Consider the following 16,251-nt stretch of genomic DNA (forward strand, 5'->3'; position numbering starts at 1 on the left):
ACAAAATCAACCTCAAAATTTATTCTGGAGTAACTAGATAACAAGGTCGTAAGAAAATTCAAAGGTTATAAATTGACAAACAGAAACAAACGGGGCAAAACAAAAGTAATCAATATATACGGGGATGTAGATATAAAATATTAATAAAGAAGGAAAAAAGAAGTCGGTTTGGCTGTTTCCTTCTCGCTTCGTCCTTATCACAAATTAATCAAAACCTCCATTGAAAGAAAAAGATAGAAAACGTTTTCCTCCTGCTTTTGCATATTCTCGAAGCTTTGAAGAAAAACGAGAACACCAAGCTTTGCTTTACTCCCAAGACTAATCCAAGCGTTTTCCCCTTTTTGATTCTTAAAATCAGAAAATCGATATCAGCGTTGGGATCGATGGCGTCGGATCGGGTCAACTCGGGATCGAAAGGCTTCGATTTCGGGTCCGATGATATCCTCTGCTCTTACGACGACTTTGCCAACCAGGAGGACTCCTCTAATGGTCCCAACTCCGATCCTGCCATCGCTGCCAACAAGGTAGCGTCGCCTTTGCAAACGATTGTTGATTTTTTTTGGGATTCGATTTTTTTAAGTTTATAATTGTTAAGGTGTTAAATAGAAATAAAATATCATTTACTTGATCATATGATACAGAGCTGCTCTTTTCTTTTTCGTTTTTGGCCTCTGCAGGAGTTTCACAAGACCAGGATGGCGAGGTCTTCTGTTTTCCCTACAAGCTCTTACACTCCACCAGATGACTCTTTGAGCCAAGACATTATTAATGCAACTGTTGAAAGGACCATGAAGAAGTATTCTGACAACGTGATGCGCTTTCTTGAAGGCATCAGCTCTCGCTTGTCCCAGCTTGAGCTCTACTGCTACAACCTTGATAAGACTATTGGCGAGATGAGGTCGGAGTTGTCTCGTGATAACGAGGAGGCTGATGTCAAGCTTAGATCCATGGACAAACATCTTCAAGAGGTGCATAGGTCTGTCCAGATTCTTAGAGACAAACAAGAGTTATTTGATACGCAGAAAGAGCTTGCGAGGCTTCAACTTGTGCAGAAAGATTCTTCTTCCTCTTCACATGGTGAGGAGCGGGTTGCCACTCCTGTTCCAGAGCCTAAGAAGATTGAGAACACCTCAGATGCACACAACAAACAGCTTGCACTTGCTTTGCCTCACCAACTAGCACCACAGCCACAGCCACAGCATCAGCATCAGCAGCAGTATTACATGCCTCCTACTTCACAGCTTCAAAACACACCTGCACCAGCGCCCGTTCCTGCGCCACCAGCGCAGGCTCAGTTCATGCCCCCACCTCCTGCTCCATCTCACCCAAGCTCAGCTCAACCTCAGTCATTCCCGCAGTACCAGCAAAACTGGCCTCCTCAGCCACAGGCCAGGCCACAGTCCAGTGGAGCCTACCCAACATACTCGCTTGCGCCACCAAGCAACCAGTCTCCCGTAGAACCGTTGCCAAGCAGCATGCAGATGCAATCACCATACCCTGGACCTCCTCAACAGTCGATGCAAGCTTACGGATATGGTGCACCACCACCACAGGCTCCGCAGCAGACAAAGATGTCTTATAACCCCCAGACAGGCGATGGCTATCTACCCGCAGGGCCTCCTCCTCCTCCGGGGTATGCCAATGCCATGTATGAAAGTGGTCGGATGCAATACCCACCACCTCAGCCACATCAGCAGCAGCATGCCCATTACATGCAAGGTCCACAAGGTGGTGGGTACGCTCCTCAGCAGCACCAGGCAGGTGGTGGAAACACTGGGACACCACCTCCTGTGTCAAGATCAAAATACGGTGAACTGATAGAGAAGCTAGTGAGCATGGGTTTCAGAGGAGACCACGTGATGGCCGTGATCCAGAGGATGGAGGAGAGTGGCCAACCTATAGACTTCAACGCCCTCCTTGACAGATTGAGCGCGCAGTCCTCAGGTGGGCCTCCCAGAGGGTGGTGAAGCCACGGTGGCTCCTTTACTTGTGTATGTTCCACAATAAAAACCGCTTCCTCCCTTTACCAAGGCTCACATCTCTTGCGTTATAGGCCCTGGTTTTATTGGGTCCCATTAGATTTGGGTCTGTTGTGTATTACTCCTCGATGCCCTCCCTATCATTTGAGTGTTACTCTTGAGCCCAATCTCTGATTTTGAGTTGCTTTTCTTTGTGTGTATGGAGGGAGTTTGTCTTTGTCTGCTTCAGCTTTGTGTTGGATCGCCTGCTTTTATATGGAACCTTGTGTATAGAAAATACCTGAACGGAAAGCTCCTTAATTTTAAATAATAATTCAAAGCGAAATTATATGTCTACTTATCATTTGATATCTCTACTCTTATTTGAAAAATTAGTACCAAAAATATATCCGAAAATAAAGCAGTAACATTCATGAATATAATGAAGAACACACACATTATATATCTTATTATATAAAACTTGGTTTTTCAAAGTTGCTAATTAACATGATCGCAACACATGACAGTTATATATTTTAAGATTGTGACATGTATTAATCTTTCTCATAATTAAAAATATATACTAAAATATTAACAAAATTTTTTTTTATTAACTCGCAACTTTTAAAAATAGTTAATATTAACCAAAAATAATTATTTGATATAAATTTTATTTTTTTAAAACCTAGACAAAATATAATTGTAAAAGATTATTAATTTCCTTTTCTAAAATCCTAAAAAAAATTGTAAAAGAATATTTGATAGTTGTTTTCCTTTTTTATAAAAATAAATCCTAAAGAAAAAAATTTTGTATCATATTTTTAAGTCATAACCAAAGGAGAATTGAAAAATATTATTTGATAATATTTTTAAGAGAGTATTTGATGATGAACATGATACTAAAAATTATTTAATTAAAAAAAGTTGTGTAAAATTAGTATTGATACGAATTGTAAAAATAGTGATTTTCAAATTATTTATTAATAACTAAAAGTAATTATTTGATAGCAATTTATTTTTTCTGAAATTCTAAAGAGAAAATAGTTGTAATAGGTTATATGACAGTAACTTTCATTTTCTAAAATCTTAAAAAAAATGGTAAAAGAATATTTAATATTACTTTTTTAATTGTAAATAAAAAGAAGATTTATAAAATAGAATGTTTTCCTTTTTAAAAAAATCCTAACAAAAGAAAATTTTAAAAACTTATTTAATAAAACATTAAATTAGTACATAAGAACATATATAATGTTGTCATTGACTCGATTGATGTATTTGACTTTCATTTCTTTTCACTTTTCATTCAGTTTCTTATTTCGGGTTGTGTTCAGTTTAAACGTTTAGGTATAGTATTTTCTCTAATCCTAAGTACAAAGTTTATAACATATCATCTATGCACCATGATTATAAAATAGAAATATTAACTTGAACTTATGTGTAAAAATGAGTTTTAATTATAAAATAAATCTCAAACAACATATCTAAAAAAAATCGTAAAACTATAATAAAATGAATTATTATTTTATAGTTTTTATTAAATTAAAACATCACCTGTTGCGTTAGCTCATATCTTGGATCTTGGGCCAAAATACACAAAACCAAATTAAAATTGCGCGGAAGCAAAATCAAAGGAGGCGCCAAATAAAATTAATTTGAAGGAGCGGGGAAGAGTCTCGCGCCAAATAAACCTTAACCGCCTAGCCATGATTCTCCGCCCATATAACTCATCCTCTAATAATCCTCCAATCCTCATCACTCCATCTATAATCTCTCTTTCTCCTTCCTCGATTACACAATGATGACGCCGGTGAAGAAAAACTCCGCCATTAGGCCCGTGGAGTTCTACGGAAACGGTCTTCCCCGTCCTCGTTTCTTCGATAACCCTAAGTTCAACTCTCACCGCGTCGATCCGCCGCTCTCTGTGCTCGATCCTCTTCTCTCGTGGGCCAGAGAAGCTCACTGGTCCATGGGCGGTCTCAACTTCACGCGCCTCCGTCTCCAGGGCCGAATCGAAGGAAACGTCGACAAGCTACGCGCTCAGCTCGAGAAATCCAGTCCGTTGGAGAAGAGATCTGGTTTCGATTCTCCTCCCGCAGCTCCTGTTGCGGTTAAACGAAGGAGGTACATAGATCTCAACGATGAAGAAGAAGAAGAGATCTGTTTGGCTAGCATCAGGAGAAAGCTCTCTGATGATTTCGATAGAGTCGCTGGAGAGAGTGACTCCAAAGCCATTAAGAAACCGGTTGAATCAAAGTCCATCGTGAAGGATAAGAAGAAGAAGACTGAGTCAAGCTCAACGAGGTCGTCTCCAAGATTAAGCTAAGCGTTGTTCAAGTTAGTTTCTCTAGCGTAGTTCATGATCTGTTAGTACTATTTGGATTTCTTATGTTCTTATAAATATGAATCACTCTATGAAAGTAAATTTTTATTATAAGAGTTGGATTAAAATTAGAATCAGATCTCACTGTATACAAAAAAACAACTCAGTGTACATATGATTCTCTCAATGTTTGTGGGAACACAGTTTTCTCAACTTATGTTCCTCACGACGTCCTGTGACTTTACCCAACCTGCAAGATTGTTCGACCATTAACCTATACATGGGGTCTTGTTCGTGTGGAACAATCCCAAACTCGTCGTTGAAACCTTCCATGCCTTCCATGAACAGCTGCCACACCAGCGTCCCCGCCCCTGCCTTCCTTCTCTTTGCTGATTTGTACACCACGTCGAAGATGGTTCTGTAGAAACGTTCTCTCTGCGATGGCTCGTAGTCTTTGTTCAGGTTCGAGAGCCCAAACTCCGTGAACAGGACTGGCTTCTTGAGCTCTTTCATCCCGTCTTCGATGTGAGATTGCATCCATTGCACCACGAACTTTAGCTTATCTTCAAAGGTTTGATTATGAAACCTGGGGAAGTATGTCTAAAGTTTCAGCCTTTCAGGAGCTCTTGGGAAGCAAATGTTACAACGGACTTACCAGTGATCAGGGTAGATGTGAACAGACGCGAAGTCTATGTTTGAGGAGTTTGAGTTTCGAACAAAGTCTGTTCCAAGCTCAGAGGGCCACATTTCTGGATTAACTGTCAGCCGTTTCGGGCTATTGGGACCGTAGAAGCCTTCAAGACCAACAGTGAGGAGATGCTTGTCATCAATTGATTTTATGAAGCTTGTCATTTCGTCTATCCAGTCCTGTGATCCCACAAGAACAACACCATATTGATACTTTTGTTGAATAGTAAACAATCTGAAAGTGATAACTAATAAGTGAGAAAATGCAGGACTGACTTGGAGAGTGTCGCCAGAGACATCAGAGGTGCATCTAGGCTCGTTTATCAACTCCCAAGCGAAAATCGTCGGGTCGTTTCTGTACTCTATTCCAGTTACTGAGTTCTTGCGAGTCAGCAGAGCCTGCAAAATCAAGAAAATAGAATCTGTGACTCAGTGAGAAGTGATGATTAACACACACACACACACACACAAACAGTTAGTACCGTGAGATAGTTCTTGAAGTATTTGCGGATAGAAGGGTCAAAGAAGAAGGAATCATTAGAGGAGCTGAGACCAACTCCTTCTTGCCATGCCCATTGCACATACTGTGACTTCCCTCCGTACGCCTGCAAGTTGTTCACTAAGCAAAGAAGCAACCTAACATCATGCTTCTTCGCCTCTGCAATCACATGATCCAAGGCCTGAACAAACATTATACAACTTCCAAGTTAAACAAGAATCATCCATCATAGACAAACCATCTCAGAATTGGATTAATTCTAAAGCTATCATTTGTGACACAATCTTGAAATGTACCTTGAAGACTCGCTCATCGAATCTGCCAGGAGAGATCTGAAGAGCGTTGTATCCACCGTCATTAAAAGCCCAAGTTCTACAAACAGTGAGACCCATCTTGGCTCCAGTTTCGAGCATTTCACTCACAAGGTATCTACTGTGTTCATTAACCGCATGGTCCATGAACCAATACGAGTTCCACCCATTCACATACAGAGCCTTACCGTCCACCACGAACTGAGTTCCGTTCCGTTTCACAAACCCTATCTCCGTTCTCCACTTGTGATTCAGCCACAAGTCCCTGAACGAGAGGTAGATGAAGGCTGCACATATCAAGAACCCAAGAACTGGTATCGCTGACCCGTTCCTTGCCGGAACCATGCTTGACAAACTTCAACTCAGGATTGACGAAGTCAGCTCTTGTCGGTAGAATAGAACCCAGAATTAGGAAAAGTTTTGTCCTTTCGCTTCGGTGAATGAATGGTCACTCAAATGAATCCAAACTTATGAAACCCAAATGGAAAATTATCTCTTTATACCAAAATAACAAGATTTGAAAAGCGCTCCCATTAGAAAAATGTGAGCTTGATTGAAAAATTGTATACCCACTAAGACAGATCTATATTTTCTGTATTTAGATTTGTTTCACTGTACACAAAATTGTATTATATGTAATCCCAAAGCCGAAGCCAGGAGATAATTGAATTTTAATTTGAAGTTATAGATAAAAACATAAACATTTAAATAAGTTTAATGATAGGATGATGCTGTATACTCTATCCATTTCAAAATAATACATATTTTATAATTTTCATACTTATTAATAAAATATAATAAAATTTAGTTATTAATGTATAACTTTTGTAATTTTACATTTCATATATCTTTAAACCAATAATGTTTTAAAAAATACAATTAATATTTTTGAAATTTACATTTTATTATTATTAATTAAAAAATACATTGAAAATATAAAAATATATTTTTTGAAACAATTTTTTTTTCTATAACATGTATATTTTTGAAACGGAGAAAATATTAGATTAAAAGTCTATTTAAATAACTTTTGTTTATGTGTCATAGGTAATTTTTTTTAAAAAGTACTAAAATTTGATTGGTTAATAATTTTTAAATTTTATTTATTATAATCAAGTCTAGAAGAAACAATCCTAAAACCAGTTAATATTAATTGTCAAACAATCCATATAATATCACATGTAATCATTAATTATAGCAATTATGAAAATTTTATTTAGTGTTTCATCATTTATTTTTCTTCGTTAAACATATTAAAAATAATTTCTAAACATCCATATAAATTTTTATTATAATTCAGCGTTAAAATAACTTTATTTTCCCATATAAATCATGATATATGTATATAATTCGAAACATATATGAAAAAGATAAACATTTGTATCTTTAAGAACAATAAAGAAAGACGTCAAAAAAAAAAAAAAAAGAACAATAAAGAAAGAAGAGCCACATGCGTTGGAGTGTCACTGAAATAAGACATTTGAGAAATGTTCTTTGTTCAATCATGTTATAAATAATTATGAATTGTGAACCCCCACATGAATATAACCTTTCACTTTCACGTTTGAGATTAGATCCTTTCCAAGATAATTCCCTTACTTCAAAAATCAAATTAGTTAGTTCTGCATAATGCATAAAATAAGTACATTTTACATCTAAGTTATTAGTTGAAAATGTTAAGAAACAGCTTGGTGTTGTCCACGTTGTTATGATTGAATTAAAATAACACAGATAGGCGTGACAGTTACATTTGTGGTAATATCGTTTTTATCATCATTGTAGTTTAGCAACAAATATATATTAATTGTCTGAACATGTTCATCACAATCGTCTCCGCCTTTGTATTTTTCTTATGTTTTCTTGACTATTTAAAATTTTCAAAGTTTAAAGTTTAAAAACAGAAATCAGCTAGAATCTTAGGTAATACTCCTTTTCTGCCGACACCTTAGTACTATCTAGCACTCCAAGACAGAACTACTATACTTAAATGTTGTCGGTGACCCTTTTTCTTATTTTGCCGGTAATGCTTTTCTTGACACCTGAAAAATTTGTGAGGATGTAAAAGGTAAGTAATCGAAGTGTAAAGTTTATTATTAGCCATCTAAGATCTTGCAATTAAAATTAATTTAAAGAAAAAAGGATCCAAAAGCAGTCATTGTAAGTGTAACAAGAAAAACACTCAGACAGACCAATTATCCTTTTGAAACCATGATGTACACCACCAACCAATGAGACCAAATAAAAGTTAAAAGACAATATGAAATGCAATTAAAGTTATACTATAAATGGTGTGTGAGAACTCTAAATCTACATTGGATCATGAGTATGGAAACATGTTTGTCAAACATGCATAATAATATCTTTGAATTATCTTATAGACAATGCATTGACTGAGATTGAGCACCTTCTTTCTCACCTCTATTATTAATGATGCATGATGAAGAATGTGTGAAAGGGGCGAGATTCATCTTACTCAACACCTTTATAGGTTTTACCCAACAACATCAGTTTGACCATACCTACTCACATTCACTTCCTCTTTCAAACACAGTTTATCTTCTTATTTTGTCATCAAAATCAATCTATTTCATAATGTATAGGCTACAATCATATTATAAAACTAATTAAGAATATTAGACATCTTAGAGCAGGCTCAACGGTCTAATACCCAAAATAAGGTTCTCACAAAAGAAAAAGTTTTAGTTTAACAAATATTAATGAGACAATTGATTTTAGGCATGGACATATTCTCCGGGTCCGAAGATCTGAACCAGTATTTACCCGAAAAATCAGGTTTCATATCGGAGTTGGATACAGAAAAATACCCGGTTGGATAAAGTTTAAAATTTGGTCGGGTACCGGGTCGGATACGGGTAATATCCGAGATCCGTATGGGTCATCCAAAAAATCCGAATTAAACCTTAATTAAGATAACCCTAGTAATCTATTATGTTTGTTTTCATTTTGGAGATTAAACTTTTCTTTGGTTATATTAAAATGGTTATGTTATGTTATTGTATTGTAATTTTAGTTATCTTGTTTATGTTTTTTTTCGGATATTTAGAATATCTTCGATTCTTTTGGATTATATTCGGTTCTATCGGATTAAATGGTTTGGTATATACTGAGAGCCGGACCAAATCCATTAATTTTTTTGGTTATTTCGGATGTAACCGGATCCGACATGTACCGAACTGTATCCGAACAGGAATTTTAAATTATCCGATCGGTACCAATTTCTCTAGTTCTGAAATATCTGAAATCCAAAAAATTTGACCCGGATCCGAACCGGTTATCCGAATGCCCATGCCTAATTAATTTTAGAATTATGTTAAATGATTAAAATAGCTAAATGTTGACACGTGGCAAAAAAGTTATAGTAAAATTCTGAAAGTTCATTAAATGAGAACCTTTGCTTACCTTTTATTATAATTACTAATTTTTTCTTTATTTTTAATTATTAGAGACTTGTCAAAAGCCTTTTTTGGAGTGCTCTTAATATATTAATATCAGATTTTATAATTACCTATACTATTATTTGCGAAATGATTTTTTGAAACGAAATTCTCATGTTAAAAATTAGAGTGGTTAAACTCAATGATATTCAAAAACATAAAAAAAAATTATAAAAAAATTAGAATTTAAAAAAATATAATTCAAAAACATAATTTTTTTTTAATTTTTATTTATTTAAATAATAATTTATTATATATATAGATAACAAGGGTATAAGAGTCTTTTGTCATTTAATAAAGAATTTATTTTTGAAAATGTCCGTTTAGTGGTGGTAAAGATGAAAAATGGTACCACGAAAGTGGTAAACATAAAATTTCTCTTTTTTAATGAAAAGTTTATATGTAACTTCTGATATAATTAAAAACAAATTTATATTAATAATTTTAGATTTATATGTTATCCTAGATAATGATTATAAATTAATATAATAAAATTGTCAAAAATAAAAACATATTTTTCAAAAAATAAGATAACTCTGTTGTTATCTGGAAATAATATTGTAAAAACATGATAATTCTTATATATAGAAGATAACTTTGTTGTTATCTGGAAATAATATTGTACAACATGATAATTCTTATATATATATATATATATATATATATTGTGTTTATATATATATATATATATATATTTGATTTTGCTTCTGAAATGTTATGACTGCGCACAAAATACCTAGTCTAGTGCTATTAGAGAACCATATATACCAAAGCCTAGCATTTGGGCTCTCATCTAAATTTAAAATATACTCCCTCCATATAAGTCGTTTTAGATGAATTTTTATGTTCCAAATTATATAACGTTTTCAGTTTTCTATGTAAAATTTATTAACACTTAATGTTAAATGACCAATGATAATGGGGTTGATTGGCAAGTGCTTTAGAAGTGCTGTAAGATCTCTCTACAACATAAATTATTTCTACACCCCAAAATTTTGCCAATTATGCTTTGTAAAGTTTTTTTAAAGCTACATATTTTTCTTTCATTTTTATTTATTTTTAGCTGTGGGAAGCCATAAATCTTGAGTATTTATTTTTTGCTTTGGAAAATTTATATGCAAGCCATTGAATCTTTTTAAACCAACAGCTAAAATTCTACAGCAAAATTATCTACAACATCAACAAAAAAAAATACAGTTTTATTTTTAAAGCAAAAATATAAAGTTACAGCTCCTTTCAATCATCCCCAATATACCTTCTTTTTAATTATTGGTTGATTTGTGGTTAGGTAAATAATTAATGATGTTTTTGTTTACAAAATATAAAAAAACCATTGATTTTTTTAGTGTATGTATACAATTCTAAAACGACTTAAACGGAGGGAGTATCAATTATTAAACCACGACATTATCTGGATTTGAAAAAATCTAAGAGATTATCATTTGTAAACAAGATTAGCCCAACCAAATATCTATGTTTTCATTTACCAACCATGTTTTCCATCTATTCTATTAAAACAGCAGTGTGACCAATTGATAAAAGTAGAATCCAATTATAATTTCAACCCGTATGTAACCATCACATATACACACCACGTATAAAAAGCATGACAGTTACCTAACTTTTTTACAGGAAACAGACGAGGTTATCAATTTCCCTGTAACCGGCGGGACCCATTACCTTCTACTATTTTTTCTTTATTGATGTAACTAAACTATTTAATCCACAAATTATTTTTTCAGGACCAGAAATACAAATATATTATTTTTTGAAATATTGTTTTTATCCTTTAGCTAAAATACGGGCCACGGTCCATACCTATTTGACATTGTTACTATTTGTTAAAAATAGAGAACATGTCTACGTATGTATAACAACATTTCAAATCTATAAATTTGCTGGTAGCGTTCAAATCCGCCTAAATCACACTACACTACTAAAATTACTAACTTTATAATATTTTCATATAGGTGACCACTAGATTTATCTAGGATTTTCCGAGTCAACCATTACTGAATCACGGATCAATGAATTTTTTTTTGTTTAAACCAGATTTTATGGAGTTTTTAAAAATAAATTTTATAATTTAATCCAAAATATGAGCTAAATTATATGCAAATCATTCAATTTACCATTTTTATCGTGGATTATAATCAAATATGAAAATATCGTGAAATGATATTAAAATGATATTAAAATTATATTAAAAATTAAATTTAGCAAAATTTAGGTTATACAATAAATAAATATTTTTGAGTATATAGATCGTATTTAATTGGATCCGGGACCTAGTCTTATGGGTAGATGCCACATAGGTTTTCGAGTACGGATATTATTAATTACGTTAATAATTCAAATTGCTAAAAATAAAAAAATATCCTGATTTTATTAAAACCCAATTACATATTTCATCATCAAAAGTACTTCTATTAAAATGTTAAACATATTATAATCGACACAATTATAATGCTTTTTTGTAACATTTAAATGTAAATAATAATCAAAAACACAAATGTATATCAAATAAGTTTGATTTGTTTAAGAAATAGATCTACACTTTAAAAGTGCATATCAAAATCTACAATATACAAATATGATTATAAAGAATCGGGCATACGAGCATATATGACTTCAAAGATCTGAGCGTATGTCGGATCAATTTTTAAATTGATATTATTTTATAAAATAGATATTGGTTAAGATTTATACATAAATATGATCTAAAAACACAAATATGATTACAAATAAAAACAAAAATATGAAAATTAAATTTCTAAAAAATATATATACCCGCCGCTATTCACGGTAAATATTAAGCCCACTGGGCTCTAAACTCCAATTGTGGTTCAAAAGCATTTTTACGTGACAGAGACAGAGAGACCGACAAAGAGACAGACCGAAAGAAGAAGAAGAAATAATAGTAAAAGAAAAGTCATTCATTACTTCACGTGTTGGTAACTTGGTATCATGACGTGGAAGCATTCGATCTGACGTCAGAACTATCCAACAAAGAAGATCGATCTTCAGATTTAAGAACACAAAAATCTTGTTAAACCAAAGAAAATTACTGAGGAAAGATTCTGATGATAACTAGCTGAAAATGTTATTTTTAGTGACAAAGTGGCTAAACTGAATCAAGAAGAGATAGAGTAAGAATTAAAGAAGACGAAGTAAGCAAGAAGAGCGCAAAGAAGAGCCACAACGTTTCCTTCTTTGAGCAGAACCCTAAACACAAACCCAGCGATCTCTTTCGTCACTTTCCTCCCTTCCACCACGACTCTCCTCCTCGATTTTCCAGCGAACGCCATCGATACCACCACTGATATCCATATCACCACGATCGCCGGCACAGCTATGAACAGCGCCGCCGACATCGATAGAACTCCGAACACAACCCCAAGAAGCACCGAAGCGTAAACCGCCGGCCATCCAGACGACGTCTGATGGTTCTCTCCGTACCAATCTACAATCGAGTTCAGCGAGTTCCAAGAAGAAGACAGGAGGATCGCGTAGACAACAAGAAAGAGACAGACCCATGTTCTTCTCTTGCTTATTACTTTCAAAAACAGCTTGTACGAGGTCGTCCTCTCCTGTTCTTCATTGTCCGCCATTAAAACACCAGATCTGACTATGATCCTGTTCTGTCTGCTGGTAACACTTGTGGTAGTAGTATATATGCTCTCTCTGTCTAATGTTCTTTCTTCTTCTGATTCCTTTTTTTGGGTGTGAGTTTTGCGGTGAAGAATTGTGAGAAAAGGAAAGTGGCCGTACGTTCGTTCTTTAGTTTCTACTTGAGGCCAGTCGAATCTGATGTCGCGTGAAACACACGCTCTTACTGGTGACCTCAGAGACTGGGCAGTGTTTTTCACGTGTCTTTTCTTAGCGGTCAAGTTAAAGTCTTTGCCTTTTCCTTCAAACTGACAGTTGGAGGGCTCAGTTTCCATTTTTATTTCCTCTCTATTTGCTTTTGGCTCATCTCCCCACAACGCACCGTTTCTTACTGATCTATATATTTTTTAAAAATTTGTAACTAGTTGTTACTATTCGCCTATTAGGGCATTGACGTGACCTCAGAATTAATACTATGATGCTTTACAAGTTAACGAATAACTGTGCGATGTGTTACTTTCAAAGAAACATAAGAAAAAAAAACCCAAAGATATGAATATTTATAGACTTTTCAAGACTAATAACATCTTTAACCGATAAGTTCATCATATCCAATAAATGTGGACAGCACGATAACAAGACTATTATTTAACTCCAAGAGACTTTGATGGTTTATGTAGGGTGATGGGGACATTGCACTGGGGGAGTAACAGGCGTGTACACAGAGCTTTTCGACAATTCATATGGAAATTAACAGACTTCTTCGGATTATGTTTACACCTGTGCGATATGGATATTATATCGAGTGGCTTTCTTTAAACTCAGAGTTAGGTGATTATTATAAGTATAATGCATAGAATTAAGTCAAACAATGTGTTGCTTGACAAATATATGAATGCGAGAGTAGCTGATTGCTGATTTCTGGTTAGCTAAGTTGATGGATCTAGATCAAGAAAAATGAATAATGAAGCAAGAAAGTTGAATTGAAGTCAATGTTTTGATACCAAGTTAAAAACTGAGATTAACCAAATTGTTTTCATTAGAATAATAAATACTAGGTTAAGATCCGCGCTTTGCGCGGAATGAGTATTATATAAATTATTTTTAAATATTATATATTTTTTATATATTATGAAATAATAAATATATTAAATAATTAAAAATTTAGTAACTATTACGTATATAATTAAATTTGTACAAATACTTAAATAAATTTTATTAATCCAGACAAACACTTTTTCTATTTTATATGTTATAAAATTAAGTTTAAATGATATTAACATAGATATATAGTGCATTTTTAATATTGACATCTGTTAAAAAATATTTTATACTCATATTATTTTTGATCGTTTGTATTTTTTATAGCAAATTTTTTAAATCAATGATAAAAATAAAAAAGTGGGATGTTTAATAGTTTTAGTAATTTCTAATTTTAAACACATTCAATGCAAAGTTTGAAATCTAAATATTAAGTTGTTAATAATTGTTCAAAATGTCTATCAAAAAAATCAAAGCAAATTTGAAATTAAAATACTTATGTATTTTATATGGTATATAACTTTTTTTAAAAAAAAATACTAATATACATATATATATAATATTTATTAAACGAGACTTCCTACTTATGTAATTTCGTAATCATTTGTGTCTTGTTATAACATAAATTTTAAATCATGGATCACAAAAATTTCAATGTTAGATTTTTAACAACTTTAGTCATTTATATTCGTTTTTCTAAATTTTGAAATATAACATATAAGAAAAAATCTAAATTTTTATTATATAGTTAATGTGGTTGTTTAATTTATTTTAATAAGTTATAATTTAAAAAAATGATAGAGAATAGACTAATTTTTATCAATTTTTTATTATTCAAAATCATTAATTGTCATATATACTTTAGCCACATTAGGTAATTCTGTGATTTTTATTTAAGAAAACAATGAAGAACATTTATGATTAATTTATGGTTAGTTTAATAAAAACCTTATTATATATTTATATGGATCAACATATTTTTCTAAAGATTCTAAGAATGATTGTGGTGATGACATGTGGCTACAAAAATATGTTGTAACTAGATCTCGACCCGCGCAACCGCGCGGTTGCGCGGGTTTTGTTTTCATTTATTTTTATAAAAATATTTTGTTTTCAATTATAAATTGGTATATATTATAATATATATATAAATATATATATATTATATATATATATTATATATATATATATATATGTCTATCAATTTTTAAGACATGATCTATTTTTAAAATAAAAAATGCTATTTTGGTGATTTTAGTTTTTGAGATCTATTTTTGTGACAAAAACTGAAAAAAATATCTAATTGAGAGAATTGCCCATAAAAAATGTAAAAAATAATAATTTTTTTTATGTTTTCTATTTATACTTTTTCAAGTTCAAATTTTTTTATAAATTCTATTTTGAATTTTTTTTAAAAAATTTCTTTTTGAAAATCGAAAATTATTTTAGAAACTAATTAAAAAAATTTATTTTTTAAAGTAGGTTTTTATATATTTATTAAAATCTTAAATTTCACGTTTCAAAAATTTACCCCACCTTTCAACTGTAAACCCTAAGTCTAGATTAATTAACCCTAGGGTTATAAATATTTTTTACCTTTCATTAAAAGTAAATGTAAAAGTAGTTAGTGTAAACATGAAACAACTGTAAACCCTCAGTCTAGATTAGTTAACCCTAGGGTTATAAATGTTTTTTACCGTTCATTAAAAATAAATGTAAAAGTGGTTAGTGTAAACATGAAAAATGATATTATGAATGTGATATTTTTGAACCATATTTTTAAATGAATATATGTATATCATTTTCATTTTAAGAATGTTATAGTTTACATGTTTATCATCTTAAAACCAAATTTATAATATCATTTTTAATTGTAACTTTTTACTATATATTTATTCCTTTAGATTTGTGTTTGAATATTAGATGAATACAAAATATTTAATTTAACAAATATGTAAATTATTTTGTATTTAACTCGTTATTGAATATTTACATGTAATTACCTCTTTCGGATTATAGGTAATAAAAGTAAATAATTATAAATTTTAGTAACATATTTGTATTTTTATGCAATGATTCCATATTCATATACATTAATATTTAAAAACTTAGTATTAGTTATTTATAAATATGTAAAATAAACTATTGAATATTAAATAAATAATATTGATACATGTTTTTTAGTATGTTAGGTTTGAAAGTATATTATTGAACCAGTCATAAATATCTCACAAACGCATCAGTTTATAATCGTTCTACCCGTCGTACAAATCTCTTAATAATGTTTATAATCGTAACTATTTGTATCCACAAACGCGTGCAATTGATGCGGTCATGTCTTTGATTCAAACATTTATACTATTAAGAATGG

The 16,251-nt window shown here is 32.1% G+C and overlaps 4 protein-coding genes across 5 annotated transcripts; 2 read left to right on the forward strand and 2 right to left on the reverse strand.

Moving 5' to 3' along the window:
- The first annotated feature begins 140 nt into the window (after positions 1-140).
- On the forward strand, positions 141-2,317 carry LOC103868012 (basic salivary proline-rich protein 1). The gene is made up of 2 exons (XM_018654446.2): positions 141-524; positions 678-2,317. Exons 1-2 carry the CDS (start codon positions 384-386, stop codon positions 1,965-1,967), a joined length of 1,431 nt encoding a protein of 476 aa, XP_018509962.1. The 5' UTR covers positions 141-383; the 3' UTR covers positions 1,968-2,317.
- A 478-nt stretch (positions 2,318-2,795) lies between these two features.
- On the forward strand, positions 2,796-4,389 carry LOC103868021. Its single transcript, XM_009146115.3, has one exon. It carries the CDS (start codon positions 3,754-3,756, stop codon positions 4,279-4,281), a length of 528 nt encoding a protein of 175 aa, XP_009144363.1. The 5' UTR covers positions 2,796-3,753; the 3' UTR covers positions 4,282-4,389.
- LOC103868032 (mannan endo-1,4-beta-mannosidase 5) lies at positions 4,365-9,797 on the reverse strand. 2 transcript variants are annotated; one of them, XM_009146131.3, is made up of 5 exons: positions 5,761-9,416; positions 5,448-5,645; positions 5,242-5,364; positions 4,934-5,145; positions 4,365-4,864 (listed from the first exon to the last, which is right to left on the reverse strand). In XM_009146131.3, exons 1-5 carry the CDS (start codon positions 6,118-6,120, stop codon positions 4,462-4,464), a joined length of 1,296 nt encoding a protein of 431 aa, XP_009144379.1. In that variant the 5' UTR covers positions 6,121-9,416; the 3' UTR covers positions 4,365-4,461. The 2 variants fall into 2 exon arrangements, with proteins under 2 accessions (XP_009144379.1, XP_009144375.1); XM_009146127.3 differs by having other exon boundaries at positions 4,934-5,364; positions 5,761-9,797.
- Positions 9,798-12,004: 2,207 nt separating this feature from the next.
- LOC103868047 lies at positions 12,005-14,019 on the reverse strand. Its single transcript, XM_009146143.3, has one exon. It carries the CDS (start codon positions 13,172-13,174, stop codon positions 12,365-12,367), a length of 810 nt encoding a protein of 269 aa, XP_009144391.1. The 5' UTR covers positions 13,175-14,019; the 3' UTR covers positions 12,005-12,364.
- Positions 14,020-16,251: the final 2,232 nt, after the last annotated feature.

The sequence above is a fragment of the Brassica rapa genome, chromosome A01 (genome assembly GCF_000309985.2).
Source record: "Brassica rapa cultivar Chiifu-401-42 chromosome A01, CAAS_Brap_v3.01, whole genome shotgun sequence".
Taxonomy (NCBI): domain Eukaryota; kingdom Viridiplantae; phylum Streptophyta; class Magnoliopsida; order Brassicales; family Brassicaceae; genus Brassica; species Brassica rapa.

Bases quoted from the DNA above. Each gene is read 5' to 3' on its own strand.
- LOC103868012 (XM_018654446.2), top strand. From the start codon at position 384: ATGGCGTCGGATCGGGTCAACTCGGGATCGAAAGGCTTCGATTTCGGG. The intron at 525-677 runs GTAGCGTCGCCT...TGGCCTCTGCAG, and splicing joins CTGCCATCGCTGCCAACAAG to GAGTTTCACAAGACCAGGAT.
- LOC103868021 (XM_009146115.3), top strand. From the start codon at position 3,754: ATGATGACGCCGGTGAAGAAAAACTCCGCCATTAGGCCCGTGGAGTTC.
- LOC103868032 (XM_009146127.3), bottom strand. From the start codon at position 6,120: ATGGTTCCGGCAAGGAACGGGTCAGCGATACCAGTTCTTGGGTTCTTG. The intron at 5,646-5,760 runs GTACATTTCAAG...ATGTTTGTTCAG, and splicing joins TCGATGAGCGAGTCTTCAAG to GCCTTGGATCATGTGATTGC. The intron at 5,365-5,447 runs GTACTAACTGTT...TTGATTTTGCAG, and splicing joins ACTTCAAGAACTATCTCACG to GCTCTGCTGACTCGCAAGAA.
- LOC103868047 (XM_009146143.3), bottom strand. From the start codon at position 13,174: ATGGAAACTGAGCCCTCCAACTGTCAGTTTGAAGGAAAAGGCAAAGAC.